Source organism: Actinia tenebrosa, unplaced genomic scaffold (assembly GCF_029948245.1).
Source record: "Actinia tenebrosa isolate PJP-AT-01 unplaced genomic scaffold, QUT_ActTen_1.0 PGA_scaffold11__36_contigs__length_13525064, whole genome shotgun sequence".
In the NCBI taxonomy this organism is placed as follows: domain Eukaryota; kingdom Metazoa; phylum Cnidaria; class Anthozoa; order Actiniaria; family Actiniidae; genus Actinia; species Actinia tenebrosa.
Window position 1 is genome coordinate 7,831,764 of NW_028292571.1, and position 25,770 is coordinate 7,857,533.

At 44.0% G+C, this 25,770-nt stretch overlaps 4 protein-coding genes across 4 annotated transcripts in view; 3 read left to right on the forward strand and 1 right to left on the reverse strand.

Moving 5' to 3' along the window:
• Window positions 1-1,654: 1,654 nt before the first annotated feature.
• On the reverse strand, window positions 1,655-3,281 carry LOC148912437 (uncharacterized protein KIAA1958-like). Its single transcript, XM_089027136.1, has one exon. The coding sequence runs from the start codon at window positions 3,096-3,098 to the stop codon at window positions 1,878-1,880; it is 1,221 nt and encodes a 406-aa protein (XP_088883262.1). The 5' UTR covers window positions 3,099-3,281; the 3' UTR covers window positions 1,655-1,877.
• Window positions 3,282-5,044: 1,763 nt separating this feature from the next.
• LOC116287915 (uncharacterized) overlaps window positions 5,045-25,770 on the forward strand; it is a 54,455-nt gene continuing 33,729 nt past the window's right edge. The window contains exon 1 of the mRNA XM_089027455.1: window positions 5,045-5,157. The gene's annotated coding sequence lies outside the window, so the exon portion shown is untranslated. The remainder of the gene's footprint in view (window positions 5,158-25,770) is intronic.
• LOC148912438 (uncharacterized) lies at window positions 5,780-10,441 on the forward strand. The gene is made up of 2 exons (XM_089027458.1): window positions 5,780-6,389; window positions 9,364-10,441. The coding sequence occupies exons 1-2, from the start codon at window positions 6,149-6,151 to the stop codon at window positions 10,377-10,379; spliced, it is 1,257 nt and encodes a 418-aa protein (XP_088883584.1). The 5' UTR covers window positions 5,780-6,148; the 3' UTR covers window positions 10,380-10,441.
• LOC148912439 (52 kDa repressor of the inhibitor of the protein kinase-like) lies at window positions 10,701-25,139 on the forward strand. The gene is made up of 3 exons (XM_089027457.1): window positions 10,701-12,488; window positions 12,692-13,175; window positions 24,978-25,139. Exon 1 carries the CDS (start codon window positions 10,722-10,724, stop codon window positions 12,216-12,218), a length of 1,497 nt encoding a protein of 498 aa, XP_088883583.1. The 5' UTR covers window positions 10,701-10,721; the 3' UTR covers window positions 12,219-12,488; window positions 12,692-13,175; window positions 24,978-25,139.

Consider the following 25,770-nt stretch of genomic DNA (forward strand, 5'->3'; position numbering starts at 1 on the left):
CCTTCGGCCAGAAGGAAAGTATTTGGCGGCATGTTGAGTTGAAGATTATGTCCAATTTGGGGTAGTCGTCTATATGTGTCGGCATCTGTTGAATGACCCAAGAAACCATGACGACTAAAACGAATATATCCATCATTGTCAACAATAACATGACTGTTGAGGAAGTGAAAACCACGATCACGTCTGTAATAAAGTCGCTGATGTGGTCCTTGTGGTCTACTTATTTGTACAGCAAAAGTATCTATGGCTCCAATTGCGTTAGGGACTTGTTGATGCCTGTTGCGGTGTACGTTCCACTCCCTTTCACTTGGCCAGGATACGTAGCGGTTAAAATAATGTTCATGTAAGATTGGCAGAATGAGATAAATGTTGTCCGAAACACACGACGGCCACACACCAAAACGTGCTGCAAGAACTTCCAGTGTAGGATATTGTCTAAGCCATATAAATACCATCAATACCCTATCGTGAATACAAAGATTGTTCGGCCGGGTCTGTCTGATCCGGTTCCTGACTCTCCACGGATTTCGAAGTCTTCTATTAATATCGATGTACACTGTATTCACTACACGAAGTAAACTGTGCGGAGTTTCTCCAGTTTGTAGCCAGAAATCTTCTGGTGTTTGGGCTACATCGTTCCAAACTCTAGAGTTAATATTCAGGGCGCCAACCCTCGGGTAATATCTTCGAATTAGCACATGTGGTTTACAGTTCAAGACTTGTATAGTTGCATTAAAATTTAGTATAAATTGCATAATTGCATTCAAATAATAGGCGGAGGAGCTACATTTCCTTGTAAAACTTTGATATATTCAAGCAGAAAAGCAACAATGCAAAATAAAAACGTTGGGCATGGTGGAAACGGCATTATCGATAAATACACAAACACAGCAAGTGACAGAAAGAATTCACATCTATTTTCAAGAAATTACCCGTGCATGCGTAAAAAACATTAATTTCATTCTCACACCTCGTATGTTAATAATTGTATTGTTATGTTGATACGTTTGAAATACAGAGGCCTGTGAAAAACAGAAGATTTAGAAAAACCCTAATGGATGTCTTTCATTTAACTTGAAATTTTGGAGATTTCCGTGTACTTTTTCAGGACAAAACTGCATCATCATGAAAGCTGGTAAGCAAAAAATGAAATCGTGGTTTAAAGTGAGTTGTTTCTTCAAATACGGCGACTGTAGTTTCCTCCCTTGTCAGAATATATATATACTTATTTCAATAAAGTTAAAAAAAGGCCGACCAGAATTATGGGTAGATACATTTTACGTCTCAACCGCTTGATAACTGTTGATGGACTTGAGATATTTTAAGCAATTATTGGATGAGGTTGAGCATGATATCGTAAATTATCAAGACCGAGTCTGTGTTATCTGCCGAAGCCGAAGGCTGAGGCAGATAACACAGCCGAGGTTTTGATAATTTACGATATCATGCGATAACCGAATTCAATAATTGCTTAAAATAAATTATAAATTAAATTAAAATTAAATTATAGAGACATGAAATATGAACGCCATGATGTCGCGTGAAAAACGCAAAATTTTTATTTGAAAATATTTCAATAATTCTTCACAAAATATATGAAAATATGTTAATAAAGATTTCTTAAATAATTGTTTTTGTACATAATACTGAAGATAAATACAAATTCTGAATAAAAACGTTATGTAAACTGAGAAATTTATAAGTTATGTAAGCCTAAAGGATACGACAACAACAACAAAAATGTCGCCGGAGTGAATGAAACCTATAATAATTCAGATGCCAAAGTGAATGGCCTTAAAAATCTTATTAAAGTATCAGAAGTAAACAAGAAATGACATTCTCGTAAAAAGGAAGCTAAGGAAAAAACAACTTTAGCTCTAGCTATTGAAAGTGACGTTACAATTCACAAAATTATAGTTTTTTGAAATTTCTGAGTGGGAGTTGCTAACACTAAACTCTCCCATCAAAAATTCTTCTTGTGAAAGAGTAAATGTAGGCGATAAGTTAAGAGTTTCGCTACTTACAGCTATGCTAGTATCTACACTCGTAGAGTCAGTTCCAAGTGATGCAGCAGTGATGGTTTCTGACATTCTTCTTTTTGTGTTTATGTCTGTTTGACAGTAGCTCCTCAGGCTGCTCTCGCTTTTATGACCACTTACCGACATGATGTGGCGTGCTTCAAAACCAGCCCTATCCAGGATGGTTAGAGATGTAGCTCTAATAGAGTGATTGGTATACAGCTTTGAAAGTTTTGCTTCTTGAGAGATAACCTTCATTTTCTCTCCAAGCATCCGTTCACCAACTACCATGTTGTCATAACAAATCTCGTCAACACCAATTCTTGCGTTTTTCTTCGGTCTTTGGAACAAAAACTGGTTCTTTGGATTTAAGTGTTTAATATAAAGTTCTAACGAGGCAACAGGACAGTTCGGTCCGGGTTTTTCATACATAATTCCTCCTTCTAAACCGTCGTCGTCCTCTCTCCTGTTTTTTGTCAGCTCGTCGCCAGCTTTATACACATATCGAGATCCTTTGTCGTCTATGCTGAATGAGAAGTCTGAAATTTTTAACTCTCTGAGGTTTTGACGACCACGGCGGCAGAAAAACAGCATTATCTCAAAAAATACTTTGTTTTGCAGTGTTCTTGGGTCTTGTAAGCCAAAAACTCCACACTCATAGAGTTTTTTAAGATCATTTTCGAGGATTGGAGGTTTGTGTTGAATTTTGCCGAGTCCTTGTTTTTTAAGATCAACACACTGTGCTAGAAAAACTTTATTTGCCTCACCAAATTCTGGATCGTTTATGATGTCAGTTCCTTGGGTATTTTTGAAGTGTCTATTGAGTCCAAACCTTAAGCTGTGGAGAGAGCTTTTGGAATATAAATCGCCGTTGCTTTTTCTTGCTTCTGCGTAAAATGACTTCAACATTTCGGCTAACGATTTCTTCTCCTTTGGTTCTTGAAGTTTTTTCTCCTTTAGGTATTCGCTGAAGACTTTTACGCTCCCTTTTGTCGACCTTTTCGTATTTTTTGAATCTTTTTCTTCTAAGAGATTATTTATTTCTTCTTCGGAAAGCGAAGCAAAGCGTGAGGATGCCATCTCGATGGATAGATCTCAATGCCCTTGGCAAAGCTACCACAGCGTGACCTTGAATGAACTTGACATGATAAATGTATTATCTGTAGGAAAACCTACAGATAATACATTTATCATGTCGAGTTCACACGATATCAGGGATTGGCTGAGGGCTCTCGACCAATCAGAATTGAGGTACTTAGTAAAATGTATAATAATACCAGTTATAGTCTCACCTCTTCTGAACATCCTCAAATTGCAGTTTATCAAAAAAAGCTCTATTTGTTTGAAATAAATTGTTTCCCATGATCCTCAGTGATCTCAACTTTCTAGGTTTTTGCTGACTAACTTTATTGAAATAAGTATATACGTAAGATCAACATCAGATACCATAGGGAAATTAAATAGGAAAACAAAGGCGCGCTCGAAAAAAATTTTCTACTGCATTTTTTATTGATTTTTTCACTCTTTCGCATTACGGAGGACATTATCTTAATCTCGAATTTAAAAAATAATTAATTATTTAATTTTTCCGATTTTATTTTCACCACTCACTTTAATCTAAATTGGGCTCCTTGTGGGGTTTCTAACCCCAATTTCAGCTACGGACGTCTTTAACCCTGTGCTCATTAGCATTCTGAACTTGTGAAAGTTAGGCTGTCGTCTCGTGTGACCAGAGGCCCCTCTAGTCCCTCTCTCTCGCTCGCCCCAAGCCCTACACGGGCCAATCACCGCGCTAGAAATGTGTACATTATTGTAAAATTAAATATTGCACATTGATTAATATTTTCCATTTAACAACTTAAATGCCTTCAGAGATAAGGGTACATCAAAGTTTAAATAAAGACTTAGGGCGTAACCAAGGTCAGTCTCATGTACAATCATCTATGACCCATAAAATATCTGCGGCTTGTGCCCCTGACTGACTGCGCATAGCAGTGACGTACAAACCTTACTGTGCATAACATTGATATACAAACGTCTATCATAGCATAAAATTTCATGTTCGCATGGTGTATGGTCGCTGTAATTCAAAACGGTTTGTAAGTTATTCCTAAGCTTTTGAAGCAGTTCCATAAACTCGCACATCATGTTTTATCGAGTCTAAAACCACCGGCTACGCCTTGTCTAATCAGTTAAAGCTAATAAAAAACACCCCTCCTCCTTTATTAAAAAATACATAACCTATAATATATACATATAAGCCCTTAAATCCACTTGTACCTTTGTATTTTGAAACTAGACTGCCTTGGTATTTAATAGAGAACCTATTGTCTTGATATTTAGTAGTGAACCTACAGTCTTGGTATTTAGTAGTGAACCTACTGTCTTGGTATTTAGTAGTGAACCTACTGTCTTGGTATTTAGTAGTCAACCTACTGTCTTGGTATTTCAGGGGTGGATCCAGGGTAGTTTACGTGATTTCCGTAAACTACTCAATTTTTTTCAAAGCTACACATTTCTTTCTAAATAATGTCAAAATATGTGTATTACATTATTCTAGAAACTTCTAGAAACAACTCACTTGGTTGTTTTTCAGTTAATTATTAAGGAAAAGTCAAACAAAAATGAGTAATCTCGTCATTTCTGCCGATTTATTACCGATTCCCGCAAAAAATTTCGGGTTTCGGATATCTCCGTCGGTACGCATCGGAATGCTATCGGAAAACGATCGGAAAACAGCCTTTGTCAAATAGAACCTCAGGGGGTGAGCGTGCGTAGTTGTAGAGCTAGGCCGGTGTGACGATCGTAAACTACTCAAAGAATTCTCTGATTGGCTGGAAACACATTGATCGTTTTGGAAACCACTCAAACCCTTTTCTGATTGGCTATCTACTTTGCAAACTACCTCATAAACTACCAGCAAAACTATAAAAAGCTAGACCTACCCCCGTTGGGTCTCTTTCGTTCTTATGATTAGAGTCATAGACTTGCTTTGAACGAAGGAATATTCTACAATGCGTGGCGACCCGATTTGCAGGAGGGAGGACTGTTCTCCTTTCGACATTGGCTTGAATTTTAAAGAAATTGGCTCTTCATCACCACAATAAGCTGGGGTTCATTGAGAGTGTGTGGAAACCAGGTGAGATTTTTGATTTCCCACTGTCAATAGAAAATAGAAAGCCTCGTAAGTTTGTCTTTGAATGGCTTAGAAGATATCCCTGGCTTGCATACTCTAAATATCTCGATGGAGCATTTTGTTTTCCCTGCGTTTTGTTTGGAGTAGAATCTGGTAGAAATGCTCATAAATTAGACAAGTTGTTGAAGTCCCCACTCACATGTTGGACTTCAGCGGCTTCGAGACTTACAAAACACGCCAGCGGTAAATGTGAGATGCACAATTTTGCTGTAATTGCCATGGATAACTTTTTGAAAACAATGAGGCAGCAAGCGGTCCCAGTAGATCAGCAGTTGAATAATATTATTCAACAGCAAATCGATAGAAATAGGACGGTCCTTAAGTCTTTGTTTGAAACGATAATTTTCTGTGGGCGAAACAACATAGCTCTCCGGGGTCAACTCGATGATGACCCAACAAATGCTAGTCTATCAGGAAACTTTCAGGCTCTGCTAGAATTTCGAGTGCAGAGTGGTGATCAAATACTGCAGAATCACCTGGAAAGTGCACCCAGAAATGCAACTTACATTTCTAAAACCATCCAGAATCAGATGATAGAAACAGTAGGTTCTTACATTTTAATGTGGTTAAATGTAATTTAGGCTAAGTTAGACTCGAGGTCAATGACATCTCGCAGTAGCGTTGTCCGGACGCATACCGCTATCTCCGCTGTCAACGCATTTATTACCTCACGCGATCGTTGATCGACTCAGCTAGCAAGTTGTTTATAGCATGTCGCAATCTATTCTAGTCGATCTCTGTGGCCTGTATGAGATATGGATCATAGCTATCATTACGAAATTCGATAAGACGCTACACACGTGATCACGCTAGCTTAATGCCAACCACGCGAACCTTTATTCGCCATCGCTATCTATCGCTAGCACTTGCTATACGACGCTATTACGCTATTACGCTATTACGCTACAACACGAGTTTAATTTAATTTTTCATCATGCCACCGAAACGTTCGCTGACAAACCTCAACGAAGAGGTTCCTGAACGAAATCCGCTCAGCAGCACTCCGCAATCAACGTCCACCGTGACACTCTCACAGGAATACCGACGGGAGCTCGTGGACGAAGTAGTCAGGGCTGTTCTTGCCGCTACACAGCAAACGGCCATCTCGCAATCGCCTGCAGCAACGACAAGCCAACCAGTATTGCCACTGCAGTCAACAGCCCAGGACACACCAGGTACGTCCAATGTGTTAGTACCAAACTTTGTAAACACGTTCTCGCTCGCGAGCGTAAATACAACTAGTACCGCTAGCATAGTGACTTTGCCTATCCCGCAAGCTCGTTCGCTAGGAGCTGTTGGCGGTCCTCCCAGCTCAACGACTACGGTTTTATCTGGCTCCCTCACGTCGTCAAAGACCTTCGCAACGCCAGCAGTTGTTCAGCCCTTTGTTATTGGACCTGGTGCTTCTCCGGTCCCGGCCAAATTAGTCACGCATATCGTTAGCGGGAAGTTCCTTGATTTAGGCGAGCTAATCCCGTCCAATTTGGTCGAGGCGGCAACCGAGCCACAAGTGTTCCTCGACGGCCATATTGTTTTGACTGCTGGGCCTAAGCGTAATAAACGCAAGATCGAGGACATAGTTACATGGATTGAGACATTCACTAGCTACGCCCTGGTTATGTCTGAGTACTTCCCCCACCGCTGGAAGGATCTATCGCTTTATAAGCTGCTCATCATACGCACGTACAGGCAGTTCGGCGGTAAAGCTTGGCTGAATTATGATAAGGCCTTTCGGGAGCACGCGGCCGCGACTAGCCTTACCAACTGGGCTAACATCGACACGCAGTTGTATAGCTTCTACATGGCTGGTCCAGCGCATCGTGCTAGCTTTTCCCACAATGGCGATGAGGAGCAACCAAGGGGTTCAAACAGCAGTGGTGTCATCTGTCGTTCATGGAACAAAGGGCAATGTTCCTCGCGCTTCTCCTTGTGCCGTTTTGCCCACAAATGCTCTTCGTGTGCTGGTCGTCACCGCCTCGTAGAGTGCCCGGAATTTTTCAAAGAAAAAACTGAGACGGAGCGAAAACGACGAACTCCGTCTCCCGAGCTTTCAGCAGATAAATTGAAAACTAAAAGACGCTAGCTTTCAAAAAGTTTTTTATATCATGCTTTGTTAGTCATTATTTTGTTTATCGGTCATGGGTAACTCATGTTTATGTTATACCTATCAAGTTTATTAGCTCTTAGTTATCATGCTACACTGCCGTGACCAGAATTGCCTTTCTGGAGTCTTATATTTGATACTACTGTGCGTCTTAAAAAATTCCCATAGCGTGCCGTTTCTTGGCATGTATTCTGTTCCGTGCTATCGGTTCGTGGTCCGAGGCGTTGTTTGCATATTTGTTCTTGCTATGTTGACACGTCACGTCACTTCATTTAGCGCTACTTAACATGTCTCCTGTCAGTTCGTTTATCTCAACGAGACAGCGCGACGCGCCGTGACATTTTAGCTCTTATCTCCTGATGGCTCAGGTCATCGGCACGCCATAATCTACGCTCTGGGCTGATGTTTATTTACTCTTACTTCGCGGCTAATCGGCTTTGTAATGTTCACATTGTGTATAATTCATTCAAAGTCTTTGTACCATCTGTTGTGTGACTTTGCGTATTCATTTCAGCGTTGTGTGGCCTCCCTTCTGTCTCCGAGGTTACCCCTCTCCGTGTGGATTGCTTTGCAAGGGAGTTAAAATTACACCCTGACCCCGTCAAGGTGGCATACGTTTTAGATGGCATCCATGATGGCTTCCACATCGGCTTTCAGCACTCGATGAAGCTCAAATTGGCCAAAAACAACAAACAATCCGCCATGCAAACCCAGCGGTGATTGATTGCTATCTTCAAAATGAAATCCTTCGGGGTAGGGTTGCAGGGCCCTTCGTTCATCCTCCATTGCCTAACTTGCAGATCAGCAGTTTTGGAGTAATTCCCAAGCGCGGGCAGCCGGGTAAATGGAGGCTGATAGTCGATTTATCATCGCCCAGGGGGTATAGCGTTAACGATGGGATCAACCGTGAGGAATTTACGTTGCAGTACGTCACAGTCGACGAAATAGTCAAAATGGTGTCCAAATTAGGCGTCGGTGCAATGATGGCTAAGTTTGATGTCGAATCAGCATATCGTAATATCCCCATCCATCCATCCGACAGACATTTATTAGGCATGCGGTGGAAAGACAAATACTTTGTAGATCTTGCGCTACCTTTTGGCCTTCGCTCAGCTCCATTTATATTCAATTCGGTGGCCGCTATGGTGGAATGGATTCTAGCTAACAATTATGCAGTTTCACACTTAGTCCATTATTTAGATGATTTTGTCATGGCGGGGCCCCCATGCTCGGACGCATGCGCACACAATCTCACCACATCGGTACGGTTGTGCGAAGACCTTGGCCTCCCCCTACATCCGGACAAATGTATCGGACCTGCTTCGACTCTAGTAGTCTTAGGAATCGAATTAGATTCAATTAATCAAATTGCTCGTTTGCCTGCAGACAAACTCTCGAACCTGCAGCAGCTGATAACCAGGTGGCGGTCGCGCCGACACTGCAACAAGCGCGAGCTTGAGTCGCTAATAGGCCACCTTCACCACCCTGCCAAAGTGGTGTGGCCCGGACGCACCTTCATCAGACGCCTAATTGATCTGCTTCGCTGCTTTCGCAACCCGGCGCATCCCATCCGACTCAACGTGGAGTTCCGTCGCGATCTGGAATGGTGGTACCAGTTTCTCTACTCCTGGAACGGGGTAAGCTTCTGGCTTTACCCCGGCATCCCAGTCGTACATGACATAGAGGTGATATCTGATGCCTCGGGAGCAATAAGCTATGGGGCGTTCTACAATCAGGCGTGGTTCAACGGTCGGTGGCGTGCGACACAGAAAACAGAATCCATTGCGTACAAAGAACTCTTTCCTATTGTACTAGCGGCCCATGTGTGGGGGCACGAATGGTCGAGACGACTCGTGCTCTTCCGCTCAGACAATGAAGCAGTAGTGGCCATCCTGAACCAAAGAACATCAAAAGTTCCAGCTCTTATGCGGCTCCTCCGAAGCCTTCTGTACGCAGCAGCTCGGTTTAGCTTTACATTCTCATCCGAGCATATCCCCGGAATCGATAATTCGATTGCTGATGCATTGTCTCGCTTTAATTGGCAGGAATTCAGACGGGCAGCACCTTCAGCGCAGCTACAAGCTACGCCACTGCCAACACATCTCATCGCACAATTAACCGGTCCCTACTAGACAGCCAATGCCAGGAACTTCTACTCAACGGCCTCGCACCAACTACACGTCGTACGTACGCGTCAGCCCAAAGGAGGTTCGTCGACTTTTGCAATCAGCTTGGCTCAGTGACGTGCCCCACGGACGAAAGCACTCTTTGCCTTTTTATCACACATTTGTCACAGTCTATACAGCACAAATCCATTAAAGTCTATTTGTCTGCCATTCGATCCCTCCACATTGAACAGGGTTTCGCCGATCCACTGACGAACTGCCACAGGCTTCAGCAGGTCTTCCGCGGAATAAAACGCGCACAGGGTTCGGCATCCTCGCAACGCCTGCCCATCACCGACTCGCTCATGCTTCACATACACAATGCCCTCGACCTGGCAACTTTTGACCACATCATGTTTTGGGCTGCCTGCACACTGGCCTACTTCGGTTTTTTGAGATCCGCCGAATTTACAGTTCCCCTTATTTCAAAGTTCGACTCTGCCATCCATTTACAAGTTTCTGATTTGGCCTTCGACAAGTTAGACCGACCCTCCTGTCTCCGAATATGGATAAAAGCATCTAAGACGGATCCCTTCCGAGAAGGCTGTCACGTGCACATCGGCTTAGGCACTTGGCCACTATGTGCGGTCTCAGCGATGAGTGCCTATCTGCACAAGAGAGGTAATTGCCAAGGTCCTCTGTTCATGCTTCAAAATGGCCAATCCTTATCGCGCGAGCTGCTGTCCTCCTGGCTAAAACGCATATTTGCAGCAGCCGGTATACCAGGCAATTTCTCTAGCCACAGCTTTCGAATCGGTGCGGCTACAGTCGCTGCTCGCAATGGCGTCCCCGACCATCTCATCCAAGCACTAGGCCGCTGGACCAGTACCGCCTATTTGTCTTACATCAGAACTCCTGCAGAAGCGCTAGCCAAAGTAACGCAACAGTTGTCATAAACTTCTATACGACAGCAATGATAGATGAGATTAACAATTAAAAGAAAACTGTTTAACCTGCTGCTTATGTGTCTTGTTCGTTGTTGCGCTCTCTCCTGTTTGTTGCCAGTTCCTGAGCTTGGTGCTTGGTGCACTTCGGTGGGGAGGTCCTGGTTCCCTGTCCCTCTCCTCCAAGCACCTTGGAGAATCCATTGGGTGGTGACAGGGTGACCGTGGTTACCGCTAATTTGTGCCTGGCTCCGCCCATCCCACCGAATATGCACCTAACGCCAAGCTCATCATTAACGATGAGTTTAAACTAGTTTGTCAAAGGAAATCAGAGACAGTAAGTTTTTCTCTGTTATGGCAGATGAAGCTGCAGACATTTCTAACAAAGAAAATCTTTCTTTAGTGATAAGATTTCTTGATTCAAGAAATATAATTAGAGAAGAATTTATTGGGTTTTCTCTTTGTGATGAGGGAACAACTGGAGCTGCCATCAAAGATAAAATACTTACAGCAGTAGCAGAATTAGGACTTTCTATGGACGACTGCAGAGGCCAGTGTTATGATGGGGCAGGCAATATGGCAGGTTGCTTGAATGGAGTTTCAACACTTATAAGAAATGAATTTGACAAAGCAATTTATGTTCACTGTATGAACCACAGGCTGAATTTGTGTGTTGCTGACACATGCCAACAACCACTTGTTAGAAACATGATGGATACTGTTAAAAGAATTTCTGATTTTTTTAACAATTCACCAAAGAGACAGCAGTATTTGGTCATGAAGGTTAAAGAGATAATGCCTCAAGCTAACCATACTGTTCTGATAAATGTATGCCGAACAAGATGGATCGAAAGAATAGAAGGAATGGACAGAGTTGTAGAACTTCTTCGTCCTGTTGTTGCTACGCTTGAAGACATATCAATGAACAACAATGATCTTGGAACTGGGGACTGGAATCGACCTAGTAGAAATGATGCACAGACCTTACTGAATGCAATAACTTTTTCATTTATTGTTGCTATTGTTATTGTTAGACACATGTTAGATTTAACCCGACCTCTCACTGTCAAATTACAAAAGAAAGCAATGGATCTTCTCAAGGCAAAGGATGAACTTGCACTTTTAAAGTCAATCTTAACAGAGATGAGAACTGACATTGATGCCAGGCACAATGCACTCTACCAGGAAGCTGTCACTTTAGCAGGTCAAGTTTCAGTTCAACCAACCATGCCTAGAGTAGCTCAGAGACAAGTTCACAGAGCCAATGCTGCAGCCCGAAACCCTGAAGAATATTATAGGACAAATTTAACTGTAGTTTTTCTAGACCATATAGTCCAACAACTGAACAACAGATTTCAAGATGATGTGTTTGTTTGCTACAGAGCACTTTCAGTTATTCCATCAATTATGCTGGCCACTGGTATTGTTTGGAAAGATAATGTATTAGCCTTTTGTGAACATTATAGCCAGGATATACCTAATTATGCAGGTTTACAAGTAGAACTTATTCTGTGGGAGAGAATGTGGATGAGGAAAGATGATCTAGGAGAGGAAATCCCTGATAGTTTAGAAGGGACACTTGAGCACATTGACAATGTTGCTTATGCTAATATACATACCATACTTCAAATCCTTATAACTATCCCTATGTCATCTGCTTCTTGTGAAAGGTCCATTTCAACCCTCCATAATCTTAAGAACTACTTAAGAAATACTATGGCTCAAGACAGAATGAATGGACTGGCACTGATGCATTCCCACAGAGACATGGACTTAGATCTTGAGGAAATAATAGATTTATTTGCTACTTTAAATCCTAGACGAATGAGAATGGAGAATATCTTACAGTAATATTTTATATAATATTTTTTGGACCACCACTCCAGTGTTCTTAGAGTACTTGTGAGTTATGTTCCATCTGGATTAATAATTATCTGATTTTTAATCCTTAAACTGATGGGGAACAGTACAGGAACAAGGTGGAATTTTTAAAAACTTATTCTTTTCTGAAATCTATAATATTGTTCACTGGGTTTTAATTAAGCTTGAATGGTCTTTACATATTCTCAACTGAACTCAGCAATGAATTCATCTATAGTGGAACACCTCAATCTAAATAAGGTAATGTATTCATTTTGTATAATTTGCTAGTACATGTAAATTCTAGTACACTGATATTGTGATTGTATGTTCTCTATCTTTCATAAAGTATTCAATTTGCTGCCATGCCACTTTTCCTTTAATAGCATATATTTTGCATTGTACTTTTACATACTAATACTTTTGATGTCATTTTTTTCACATGATGTCCTTTGATGTGCTAGATTCTTCAACTGAGATAAATCTGTACAAGGATCTTGACTGCAGACAGCATGCTATGGTAGATGTATCCTTTTAGGCAGTTTATAACTAATAGGGGTATGGTGGGTTGGGTATAAATTCAGAGTAAACTACTCATGTCCAAACCCTGGATCCACCCCTGACGGGTATGGCTGTGTCGGTAATTGTCTTGCCCGAGGCACATAATAATGACCCCAATGGGTCAAACTTTCCAAAAGTTACTGAATAGTTTGGCATATTATGTTTGAGGGTCATTTCGTGTGGTAATCCTGTGGTGAGAGTATAACCGTGTTTTGCTAATTCCTTGGCTAGTGTTATTGGCGTGTAATGTCCATCGGGTAGCATTTCACCTTGATATTTGTTAGGCGCCTTAAGTACGTTGACCATGCCATTGACTAAATTATACCAAGAATTGTACAAAGAGCAACTAACCAGCCGGACCTTATGGGCTTTGATGGGAGGATTCAAGTAAGTGGTAAAGTCATTCTTGTCGCTTTCCAAAAAGACGATCATTATATTAGATACGCCAAAGCCGCGCCTCCTGCCAGCCCTGCAACTCCTACGAATACCAGCTCATTGTCTTTTTGTTTCTTAGAAGGCTGGTAGTAATTCTTAAACTGAGGCTTTCTCAACCCCGTCGATGCCGCGGGGTGTGCTTGCGCATAGAGCTTAAAGGCGTAGTCTGTATTTTCGAAGTTCTTATCCGCCTGCATCTTGTCTTGGTAGTTCTTGTCCAACCAATCCCTGTAAGCTTGTCTTTTCTCATTCCAAGCCGCCACGTCCTGCTGATATTTCTCCAGCGCCAAGTCGTGTCTCTTTCTTTCAGCTTCGAGACTACTTCCGCCGGTTGCTGCCTTTTCTATGTACTTAGCCGCGTAATTGGCGCCAGTAAATGCTAAAGCAGCAATTACTGAACCTCCTATCATAGCAGCCATTATACATTAGGGGGGTACTTTTCCTTACGTAGGTAATCCTTTACCATGATAGCCCCACCCACGGCAGCGGTCATCTTAGCAAAATTAGGGAAGCTCTTGCTTGGGTCTTCAGTAAAGTCTTCTTTGAGCACTTTCTTACCTACCCAACCAATACCCGCAACGATGGAAGTAATAATAGCTGCTTCTTCAACAGTTTTCAATAACGCGGTTGACATTATATTACAAAGCGAGAAGGTTATTACTCCATCACGGGTATTTTGCTTCTCTTAGGTGGCTCCCGCGTCACATGCACAGGTTCTACCTTTGGCTTTGCTGCCTTCCATTGTAAGTAAAGGCTACCTGCTGCTATGATGACTCCCAACGCGCCAATGACGTAGCCCGGATTGATGGAGGATTCCTCTTCTTTCTCTTCCACGTTTTCCTCTTTCTTTGCTTTGTTCTTCTTATTCATCTCCGCGAGCTTCTTTCCGGCAGCGACTCTGCCTGGAGATTTAGCCTTGGTAATCTTTTGCTCCTCTTGGGGTTGCTTCTCCGCCTTCGATTCAGCTTCACTCATTTATATCTAAGGACTTGAAGGACTTGATAAGTAACTTAATAGGACCTGAGCAAGTACTTAAGGACGACTTGACTAAGTACTTGAGGCGACCTGGGTAATTCCTGAGGACGACTTGACTAAGTACTTGAGGCGACTTGATCAGGTACCTCAGCAAGTGCCGCCTGGAAGACCCTCTCGACTTCTCTGTCCTTCTTAAAGTCCTTCCAAGACGTCGTAAGTTCCTTCAAGTCGACATGCTGAGCTACGTGAAGTGCCGCAGAGGCGACTGCCATTAACTTACCGCACTTCAAAGACAACCAGCCGCAGGTTATCTTAAGTTCTTGGGCGATAACATAGTCCTCGCTTATGTCCTTCCGCAGTTGCTCCACGTCGTCTATGGGCAGTGCCAGTCCGAGAAGCTTGGTGGCAAGTCGAATAGCGGAGTCTGCTACGGCGTCCGTGGTTTTACTTGCAAGGGCGGCCTCGTACCTCTTATGGAACTTCTTAACCTCCTCTTCTGACAACTTATTAACCTGCTCATGGGTAAGTTCCTTGCCTATCATTTCTTTGCACTTCCCAGATGACACCAGAATGTTGAGTTGTTCCTTAAGGTTACTTTCATCTAACTGTGTGGGGACTTCATCTATCAACTGCTCAATCTCCATATACATTAGGAATCATAGATTCCAACCGTGTAGGGAAACCTCAAAGAGAAGATCATCTTGGAGTGTTGGTGCGTTTTTAGATGCCGCATGTATTCATGCAACTGTTCCTTGCTTATCTCGCCGCCGTAGTCGCTTAAGATGGTTTCCAGATCAGACTTGCTCGGAGTATAAAATACGACAAGTGAACCTATGTTTTCCCTGAAGGGCTTAGAGACGCTGGTAAGCTGCTGCGAGAGCAACCAAACGCTAGTATTGTCATGTCTGCCGCTAAAGGCGAGCTTCACTAATTCGGAGGTGCGTCTTTTTACGTCATCCCCACAGGCGATGTCATCCAGTATGAGCAAGGTTTGCGTATCTTTAGGGAATTGTTTGTGCCAGAACTTAAGATGTCCAGATAACTCGTTAGGGTCTAAGATATCTACGAAGAAGTCGTCATCTTTCACTCCTATGCCCGTCCAGGTGCGGTTATTCACGTAGGTGGGACAAAGTAGCACGATATAGTCAAATCGGTATCTAAAGGGTCCTAATAGCTGCTCTACCACTAATTGGGTCTTTCCGCAGCCGGTGGGTCCTACTATCAGAGCGTTACAAGGCATGTGATCTGGGTTCATATATTCCAGCAAACAAATTTATTCCATGGTATATATGGAGCCTACGGAAGCAGTGCAGAGAATCGTTAACGACATTAAAGATAAGAGAGACACCATTGAAATGCAAAGGGAGGAGATCAATCGATTAAAAGAGCGCGTGCAGGAGTTGTACGATGAAATGTGTGGTCTGAAGCGCGCGGAAAGGTTTGGTGCGCTGTTAACGATGGCCTCATGGGCTAAGGACACCGTAAAGGATTTCATGGCGTATCCCATATAAGGATTATTAAATTCTTATTATATAGATGGGGTGCAAGCATTGTGGTAAGGAGTTCAGCAGCAAGCAGATGTTAAGATATCACGTCGCAAAGCATGTTTGTAGGAAGACACAAAGTAGGCGTTGTGAACACTGTAGCAGGTCGTTCAGCAGTAAGCAGATGTTAGCGTACCACGTAGAGAACGAAGTGTGTCTAAAGAATGTATGTAAGCGCTGCGAAGAAGACAAAGATGATGACTGGCACATGCTGCGCTGCCTGACTAACTACGATCTAAATGGCGTAGCGTGTGAGACGCACGGCGACGTTGCCTCGCGCTGCTGCCCTAAAGAAACAACGACGGCGTTAATACGTCGAAAGAAGAAGATAGACATGCGCTTTGCTATGTTCGACCGCGTTGAAGGTGTGCGCTGGGAAGACAGAGAATATTGGGAGGCGGACTGTCCGCGCTGCGGATGTCGAAGGGATGAACAGCATGTGTGGCAGTGTTTATATGTGCACGCGGACGCACCAAGGACATTTAAAGAATTCGCTGATGACCTTGAAAGAAGGCGCACCAGAAATGATGAGGAGCGCTCTAAATAAGGATTGAAAAAGTATCAGGGGGGTCTGGAGGACCTCTCATCGAGTTTCGGAAAGTGTTTCACGAAATCCTTTATTATTTATTAGATATTTATTACCCCTTTAATAGATAATAAAGACGCAATAAATAATAAATGATTTCGTTAAATAGTTTCCGGGGCATTTAATAAAGACGCAATAAATAATAAAGGATTTCCTTAAATAGTTTCCGAAATCGCCTTGTACCTATGTATCAACCACCCCTGATACATTGGTCATATTTCTTATTGAATCCTTATTAGATCAAGGGTAAATTTAAAGGGCGATGATCATCCTTTAAAGAATGGTCCAGGGTACCCTGATACATACTAACATCGAGTTTCGGAAAGTGTTTGACGAAATCCTTTATTATTTATTAACCCTTTATTAGGGCTAATAAATACGCAATAAATAGTAAGGCCTTCCTTGAAATAGTTTCCGGGGCATTTAATAAGGATCTAATAAATAATAAGGCCTTCCTTAAAATAGTTTCCGAGATATATGCTAGCCTACCTTGCAGCACTCTTAGGAGGATTCCTAATCGCCCTTTCAATATATGGACTGTATTACGTGCGAACCCCCCGCTGACTGCATCGTTAAAAAAGAGTCGCCGACCCTCATTGTCGACGAACCTCACTTAAACGACGCACTTACCCGCATAGGACCGAAGGAAGGACGCACTTTGCGACGTCAAAGGCCCAGCGGCCATCCTTCTTACCATACGACCTCAGATGGGTAAACTCCTGTCCTTCGATGACGTAACGAACGCGATCCGGCGCCCACAGGCTGTACGTGACACCCTCGTGCGCCAATAACAACCGTAGCCTGTCTTCAAAGCCTACATAATTTTTTATTTCGTAGGTAACGCCCTCCTTTAAGTCTCGCCAGTGTATCTGCCTCACAGCCTCAAACGCCATATATTCTATGAAATATCTTTAAGTGCGTCTTTAAAGTGTCTGTGTTCCTAAAGCGCTTGCAGCACCACCTACAAGGTAGACGAATTCCTCGCGCATACTCTGTGATGCTCCTGCAGATGTCGTCGTAGTCGTTGCTTATCAGCACCTTAAATCCATTTTCCTCGTAGCCGTCTAAGAGGCGGCGTTGATCCTCAGACAATACCCCGTTGCCTTTCGGAGTCTTCAGCTCGATGCAGAATCCACGGTACCGCCTGTGAGCATTAAGGATGAGCAGATCAGGCTGACCGCGTTGGTAGCCCTTCTGCCAGCACTTTATGCGCTTGCCGTCCGAATCCTGCAATTCTCCTAAACCCGGTGTTATGAGCATCTGAGGGTAAAACCGGCGGATGTAATTTACCACCTTCTTATGTAAGTCAAACTCATTCTCAATTTTGAATATCAATTTGTTGGGGCCGTCAAAGCGCCGCTCTATCTCGTACTTGCCGGTCTTCCTTAATGCGGGAAGGACTTCCTCAAAGACCCAATCGCGGAACTCTACGGCCTTGGGTAGTTTGGAGCTGAATATCAGTTCATACAACCCAGGCTCTGAGATAAACACGGAATTTGGCTGTGCGTTAGCGAGGGCGCCCTGTTTTAGGGCCCCCTTTAGCTCATCCAACCTTTTCTGGTATTTCTCAGAAACGTGCTCTCTAATCGCATTCCTTGGCTTTTCATATCCCAACGCGGCAGCCACTTCCTTCGCCTTAAAGTACAAAGTTTCGCCTTGCACTATGCATTGCAGTTTGGTGTTGTTGTTTTCGAATACGCGAAGCATATTATACATAAGGAATATTTTAATAGGCAACGCTCTTTAATTGGTTCATTTCTATGCTTAGCTGTGCGTCAGACACAACAAAGACGTACGCGTTTATCTTGTCGCCGTCGCCCGCGGAGGCATTCTTGGTGCGCTTGATCTCCAATGTTATACCATCCTGTGTATTTACTAGGCGTAAACCCTGGCCATGTAGGTCTTCATCGTTCGTCGTGCGCATGTCAATCCATAACGCGTACTTATCATTAAAGAATTCCTCGGGGCTAATTTGGTCGCCAAACTTACGCATTGCCTCTCTGTACACGTCTGCGGGCTTTATCCCCTGGGAGTAGACCTTGTTTGGAACGCCGTTGACATTCACCCCCACGTTAGTAATGTTGGGGTTGTGGAAGGCCTCGGAGTTGCGCTTACCAGCCTCATAGGGTTTGGCAAACACCAACATCAACCCCGTGAGACTTCTTCGTGGGAGGTTAATGCTTTGGTTGATAACCTCGTCCGTCTTATCCAGGAAGCTGAACGTCTTGTACATTACCACGTGGTCGTAAAGGAATGCCTTGCCGGAGCTGTATTCCATGCCAGCGCTGCGTGCCAGCTCTTCGCTGTATACCGTCTCATACTGCAGCTCTAAGTTGGTAATGGAGTATGGAGTTGTTGTGGTAAGTGCAGTGGCCAGCCCACCAATGATGTTATTAGCATCTGCTAAAGTTACTTCAAACTGTAACTCGGATAACTGCCTGGGGTAGTACGCACCGTGATTTGTGATTACTTCAAAGTCTAATGGTATGACATACTTACTACCATAGGCTGTCTTTATTCGCTTTGCGTCTGCTACTGCGGTTTCCCCACTGCCGTCAGTAGGTTGCGTTTTCGTAGGTGTGCGAACCTTACGCAGGATAACACTACCAATTCCTTGTTCTATCCTTTGCGCGCGGTCAAATGCTGTTAACCATAGGTCCTTATAGGTGGTGTATAAATCATATCTATTTAAATCCAGCAAGGATTCCCCAGCAAACTTGATCCTCATCTTAGAGACCAAGTTGCGGCCCACGTTGTTAACGATAATCCTTTCATCCGCAGTACTGGGCTGCACCGCTAGGTCAAACCTTAAAGCCAGGGTGCCGGGTACTAAGACTAGGTTATCCGTTAGACGGGGTACGCCTACGTACAGCGTCTCCCCTGGTTTTGCGCTGCTGGGAGTAAAGGTGACCCGGTGAAAGGTGCGTTCTGCCTTTAGTCCGCCAACCTGCTTAGGTAATACGTTGGGGTTTAACTTTGAGCTTATCATATATAATGGAAGTAGAAGGAACGGATTTTGACCCCACCACCGAAGAAGGTCAAGTCGATATTAACGATGAAGAATACGAGTCTTTGCTTCCCGATGACAACGTAGGCTCCCGAGGTCTCTTCGATAAGCTAAGACGCAAATATGGCAGGAGGGCTAGCGATGCTTTGCGCTCCCTTGGACGAAAGTGGAGTAGTAGGAATCCCGGCAAATCCCTTCCCTAGTACATGCGAATGGAAGACTTAGGGCCGGTTCCTGAAGCTCCCAGCGCCGAATGGCTCCAAAAAGTCCAACGAGAAATGGACGAATCCATGGAAGAAACCCCGGACGACTTCGATAGGCTAAGGGAACTATTACCCGATTGGGATCCTAAGAAAGCGCAGCTAATGTTCGAAGAAGACGAATACGGCAGAGAAATAATCATGGGCAGGCTTGCAAGGAGCGGCGCTAAAGTTTACGTCATCAGGGACGAAAAGAGAAGGTTCTTTGCCGACCCTAAAATACCTCCAACTTTGAAGGAGGCCATCGGTAGAACAACGGAGGATCGAATCCTTGACGACGTGCGGAAACGATATCCTAAAGCAAGCTCGACTCTTTTAGAGTTCCAAAGGGGAAACAAGGGTCAAATCCAAGTCCGATACGTAGGCAGGGAAAGATGGTATGACTTTTATCAAAGCAAAAAGTCTAACGCACTAAACAATGCTCTTACGAAAGAAATAACGACAGCCTTGGAAAGACCTGACTTATCCGTGTTGTCTGTTTTGACCCAAAAGGAGACTATGAAACTACAAGAAGAATTCATCAAAGGCATCAAGACGCCTAAATTCACAGGTCAAATACGCGCTATAGCCGGAATCCTCGATAGAGATCAAGGTAAACTCTCACAAATACAAGCCACTAAGGAAAAGGTAGAGGAAAAGCTAACGAGCTTACCGTCGGGCAGCAGTGAAACCTTACAGTCGCAACAGTCTTTGGAATCCCTTGCGATGCAGGAAGAAGCGCAGCAAAAGATCATAAACGAACACAGGGAAAAGCTTGACGAACTTACGCAGCAACTTGAGGAAAGAGAAAGCGAATCAATGGCGGCGGCGGAGCACATCGAATACTTAAAGCAGACAATGGACGAAAGAGAAGAGGAATACATGAAGCAAATATCAAGCGATGTCGGATTCTCACGAACGGGAAAGCGAGGACAATAAGCAGCGCATCAGCATGTTAATACATGAAAGGGATAAGGCTAGGAAAAACTTCGACCGTGCAGTTGCAGACGTTGGGGACAGAGTCGCCGAACTCAGACGCGTGGGTACACAGCTGGAAGCTTCAGTGATGAAAGAACGGGAGTTAAACGCGCAAATCGTCGTAAAGGAGGAGCAACTTAGGCAGGTAACGCAGGCTTACGAAGATATGGAGGCGCAGCTGGAAAGGCAGCAGGAAGCAGCCGCAGACCAAGGGCGCACTGAAGGGGAAAGGGAAGCTGCCCAAGCGGAAGCAGAAGCCCTTCAGGAACGCTTAACGGAACTGCGGGCGCAAAGGGATGGTTTGGAAACGGAGTTGGGGCTTACCACCAAGGAAAAGATAAAAAGAGCCCTTTTGAAGTATGGCGTTCCCCTTGTATTCGCAGTCGGTATTAGCAGCGTACTAGGAGTAATCCTATCCGCGCTTAAGGCTACAGGCGCGGGAGTAAGCAAGTTGGGTTCTGGTTTGACGGACTTAGGGAAAAAAATGGCAGCCGGCTTGCCTGGGCTGCTTGGTAGCGTTCTTGGCCTGGCACTTAGGACCGGCGGAGAACTGTTAAAGTTTGTAGGGAATAACATCTGGATCTTGGTCGTAGCTATTGGGGTGGTCCTCCTGAAGAAGATGAAGGCTTAATCTTATCCTTCTCATCGGGCGGTGCCCTGCTTTGAGGATAATGAAAGACGGTATTAGCGCCGCCCTGGTAATTCGGAACCAACGGCAACACACTCATGGTAGAAATGGGTTTATGACTCCAGGCCGCATTGGCGGGCCTACGGCCTATGCGATTTATTCCAAACTTGCCGTCATCAGAAGTGACTTGCAACTTAGCATATTTACAATTGGCTAGCATATGAAAAGTCACTGGCGTTAGGTCTTCAGTGGACCTAGTGTAGGGCTCCATCGAAAAATGGGTAACTTTCCTGGTGTTCGTTGAAGTTCGATAAGGAAGCAAGGGCTTATTATTCTCATCGATAAGCCTAAACCCCACATTCGCATGCGTGTTCGCATTAATGCTAATAGTGCAAATGACCAATGCAGTGCCCCCAACTTCAACCCACAGTCCAACGTCATGCCAAGCGCCGTTGTCATATCCTTCTTCATCTAAGCGGTGGGTATAGCGCGTTTCCCTCACTTATGGATTCATATATTTAAAGGCTAACCACCGTCAAAGCGCTGATGGTCATGTGGTTATAGACAGTATTCCTTTGATTTTCTATGCTATTTATGCAAACGCTCTCGGAGTCATCTATGCGCATTTGCAGCTTCACTTTCCCATGGCAGTCGGCAACTAGGTGAAAAGTCCAAACGGAAAGATTTTCAGAGCTATTCGTTGGCGGCTCTACTGAGAAATGCGTAGGCTCTCTGTTGTTCGTCTTCGCGCGCATGGGCTGTAATGCCCCGCTGTGGTCGCAGAAACGAAATCCTACATTCGCACTGCTAACGGCCCCCAAAGAAATGCTGCATAATATTAACTTCTTTCCGGAGTAGTTCAAGTCCACGGACATGCCCGTGACATCAACCCAAGATGCTTGGGTGTATTTTTTCTCGCCTGCGTAAGTCGTGTAAACACAATCTACTCCAGCTACGTAGGGGTTGTTCATCGCCATATATAATAGCTCAGACCAATGCTTGCGGTAGCCAAGCCGGCTTTTAGCAAGTTATGGTCATATTCCTCAGGTATCGTAGGCAGGACCTTCTTCTTGATTACGTTTTTTGGTTTCCCTGCAGGATTCTCTACGTGCTCCTTCTTTGGCTTCTCCACGAAATGGGGAATGTTCCTAAGAGTGTCAGAGTTCACGTCATTCACCCCAAACTTCATGTCTTTGGTAGCTCGTTGAAGTTTGTTGTTGTAACCCACGACGGAATCGGCGTTGATGACCAAATTACTTGGCATTAACCAACAACCAGGCGACAAGGCATAATCTAGCCGCACTTTAGATTGCTGCACCGCAAGTTGATACCTTTGAACCGACTTAGAGATCTCGTTCTCGATAACAGCGCTTTGGAAGAGGACAAGGAATACTTGTTGCGTTTCCTGCGACGCACCACTGGCATCTACGATGGGGCTGCGAGTGCTAACCTGGGCCCCTAGAATGCAGTACACAAAGGCTTCGATGCTGCGGTTAATCCTTGCTAAATTCTTTAGTCCAATGCCCTTCGCGGCAAAGAAAGCCGCCCATGGATATCTCTGCTTGCTTTCTATGAAGTAGATCAGATTCCCTTTCGTTCCGCTGCCTCCTAAGTCGGAGAATTCGTAGGAACTGGGATACCCCATACCCGGCGTTTCTATGCTGGCACCGACGTAGGAGGCATACGTATATGTTTCTCCTAAACCATGGGCGGCGCCCTCTTTGTTGCGAAAATCAGGGTTGGTAAGCTTAAACTCATTCCTTAATCGCTCCCATGCGACTTTGTCATATTTGTTATCCTTTGGGTTAAAGACAGTGTCACCAGGAAGCGGCACTCCTAACTCAAACAATATCCTACGAATAGTAAAAGCAACGTGGAATCTTAGGAAAGGAATATGGAACATGTCCGCGGCCATGCCACATCCTTTAGTAGCAGCCCAGACAGCAAAGTTTAACTGCTGCGGCCAATACCGCATGTTGGGACCTGATAACCATTCTCTAGATTCTTTCCCTGAGATATGTTTCATGGCAGTTTCTCTAAAGATGTCTCTGACTTTTGTCTTGAAAGTCGTAGGACCCACGGGGATTTCTAAGGAGGTAACCATCTTAGCAAAGTCATTTGCGCCGCCTTTGTTATCGTAAAATGGGTAATCCTCCGTTGCCGGTAATAAATTCTCTGGAAAATTAGGTTGCCTTTCTACCGCGTGCTTGGCAGTCGCCTTTGGCTCCAAGTCCGCATTGCTATACATTCTGGAGCCGTTGAAGTAAATCCCATCCTGCTTTCTTTCGAACTTACTAGGGTCTGCATGTGGAAACATCTTCCTAAAGGCCCTCCAATTCCAGTAATCCCTGTTGTCGTGATGTGGCTGCTCCTCAATATCATTCCCAAAAGCGTCGTACATTAGTATATATAATGGATGTTATACCATCAGCACCTCAGTTGTACCCAGATGTTCCAAACTATCACACCACAGCACCAATTGAAAACGCTGAGAACTTTCGCTTAAACAAAGCAAACCTAATCCTGGCTTACTTGGACGCACAAGTTAAACACTACGAGAACGTAAGGAAGAAGTATGCCCGCGCCCGCAGCACTCTGCATAAGGCGGCGGTAACGACGGGATCTTTGTCTGTTGCTTTGACGGGCAGTGGTGTTGCTACTTCTTTGACGGGGCCCGGCGTCGTTGTGGGTGTCCCTTTGGCCGGCGTTGGGGCGGCTTGTGGTATTGTCTCCGCTGTCTCCACGGGCATCATGAAACAATTATCGAATAAGATATCCAAACATGACACGACCATAGCCCTAGCAAGGGCAAAGTCGATTGCCGACCTTGTCTCCAAAGCTCTTGTCGACCGTAAGATAGACGACGTGGAGTTTTCCTTGATTCTTGCGGAGGAGAAGAAGTACGAGGAGTTGAAGTCAGGCACCAAAAAAACAATCATAAGAGATCTGTCCGACGAAACCCGAAAGAAGATCTACGAACAGGCCAAGGAAGACCTACAAAGAAAACTCGCTCAGTAGACATTCACTTTGAATTCACGTCAACGTTTGGGTATCCATACTAACAGCGGATGCTCGTGGTCTATCTCCTTGAAGATCTCGTAGATCGCATCTGGATAGTGGAGAATATTCTTATCCAAACGGCAAAACAACCACTCAGCTCTACTCATCGCATCCCTAGACACCTCCGGGATGGGTTCATTGGTAATTTCAGACAAAAGATAGGGAATAGCTTTGTAATATTTCCCTAGCTTTAATTTTTTCAGCGTTTTCCGCAGACTTTGCGGGGTTGGCTCTTCTAAGTGGTCTATGATTTTCTTCTTTACTTCGTTGTCTAAATATACCGGTCGATAACCTTGGATATGACTCATCCAGTCCCTAAAGTATTTTATTCTCTTATAAGGTGTTTTCTTACGACCTCCATTGGCGTAATATTGCTCTCTGGTAGCATTTGGTACGGCATTGCGAATGTTCTTACCACACTCGTAACACTGCGCCGACGTGTTATCTTCTATTTGCATTTTTTACCACAACACCAGAAACCCTTGGGCTTGGGTATATTAACTTTTGGTCTTAGACAAATTATACAGAAGTCATAAGCAAACTCTTTACATTCATGCATATATCTTCGCAAATATCTTCGCAAACACAGCAGCAGTAAGGCGCTCCTCGTTGCTGTCGCCGGATCGCGCAAGGGGGTCCCAAGCCCGGGAAATACCCGTGAAATTCCAGGTGCATTGCCGACGCTCCGCGAGTCCGCCTTACTGCTGCTACAGTACATTTGTTGTTTGTTGAGTTAGGTATGATCGGAATTTAGTGTTACGAATGCCATTGGTGGACCTCGTCATGATTGACATTGGTGAAACACGAGGTGAAAATGCATGTTGGGATCTGTAAGATCGGGACACGGAGGAGGTGAAAGAGGTTGAACATATGTGGTTTTCGTGGTAAGAGTGCCTTAATCCAACTTACTTTAAAACTTAATTTGGTAGTTCTAAGCAGATAATTAGAAACTGGAGCTACATTAGAAACTTTAAGTGCGATTTTTGTTGTTTGATACAACTCGAATTAGTTACGTAAACAAAAGATTGTAAATGGACAGGCCAGGAATTTATACTGCGTCATTGATGTAAAATAGTACTCGCACGAGTTTTATATTATTTTATTAGCAAGAAAAATGATATTAGGTTGATTAGCAAAACATATTTATTTCTAGTCGAAATATTTTCATGACAAAAACGTATTTCATGCCGTAAGCTTCAATGGGGGCGGGCAAGGAATTTCTACTGCGTCATTGATCTAAAATAGTACTATTGGTATTTACTAAAACAAGGAACGACCTAAAAACCACCTGAAACCACCTGAAACGACCTGAAACCATCTTGAAACCACCTGAAACCAGCCAAAACATTGAATCTTCATCGAGTTTGTTGTCTAGTTTGTGTATTTTATTAACTGTTATCGATCGATCGAGTGTTTGTTTTCCTTGGAAGGGATGTACTTCATCGTAGAATATCATATAGTCGCTCATACGTATAGTCTCCCATAGAAGTATTCCACACTTATACCCTCACTTTTCCCTTGCTATGATAC

What these genes read in the sequence shown, in the direction of transcription:
- LOC148912437 (XM_089027136.1), bottom strand. Translation starts at nt 3,098, where the DNA reads ATGGCATCCTCACGCTTTGCTTCGCTTTCCGAAGAAGAAATAAATAAT.
- LOC148912438 (XM_089027458.1), top strand. Translation starts at nt 6,149, where the DNA reads ATGCCACCGAAACGTTCGCTGACAAACCTCAACGAAGAGGTTCCTGAA. An exon ending in AACAGCCCAGGACACACCAG is followed by an intron (nt 6,390 to 9,363) that starts GTACGTCCAATG and finishes TTTAATTGGCAG; the next exon opens with GAATTCAGACGGGCAGCACC.
- LOC148912439 (XM_089027457.1), top strand. Translation starts at nt 10,722, where the DNA reads ATGGCAGATGAAGCTGCAGACATTTCTAACAAAGAAAATCTTTCTTTA.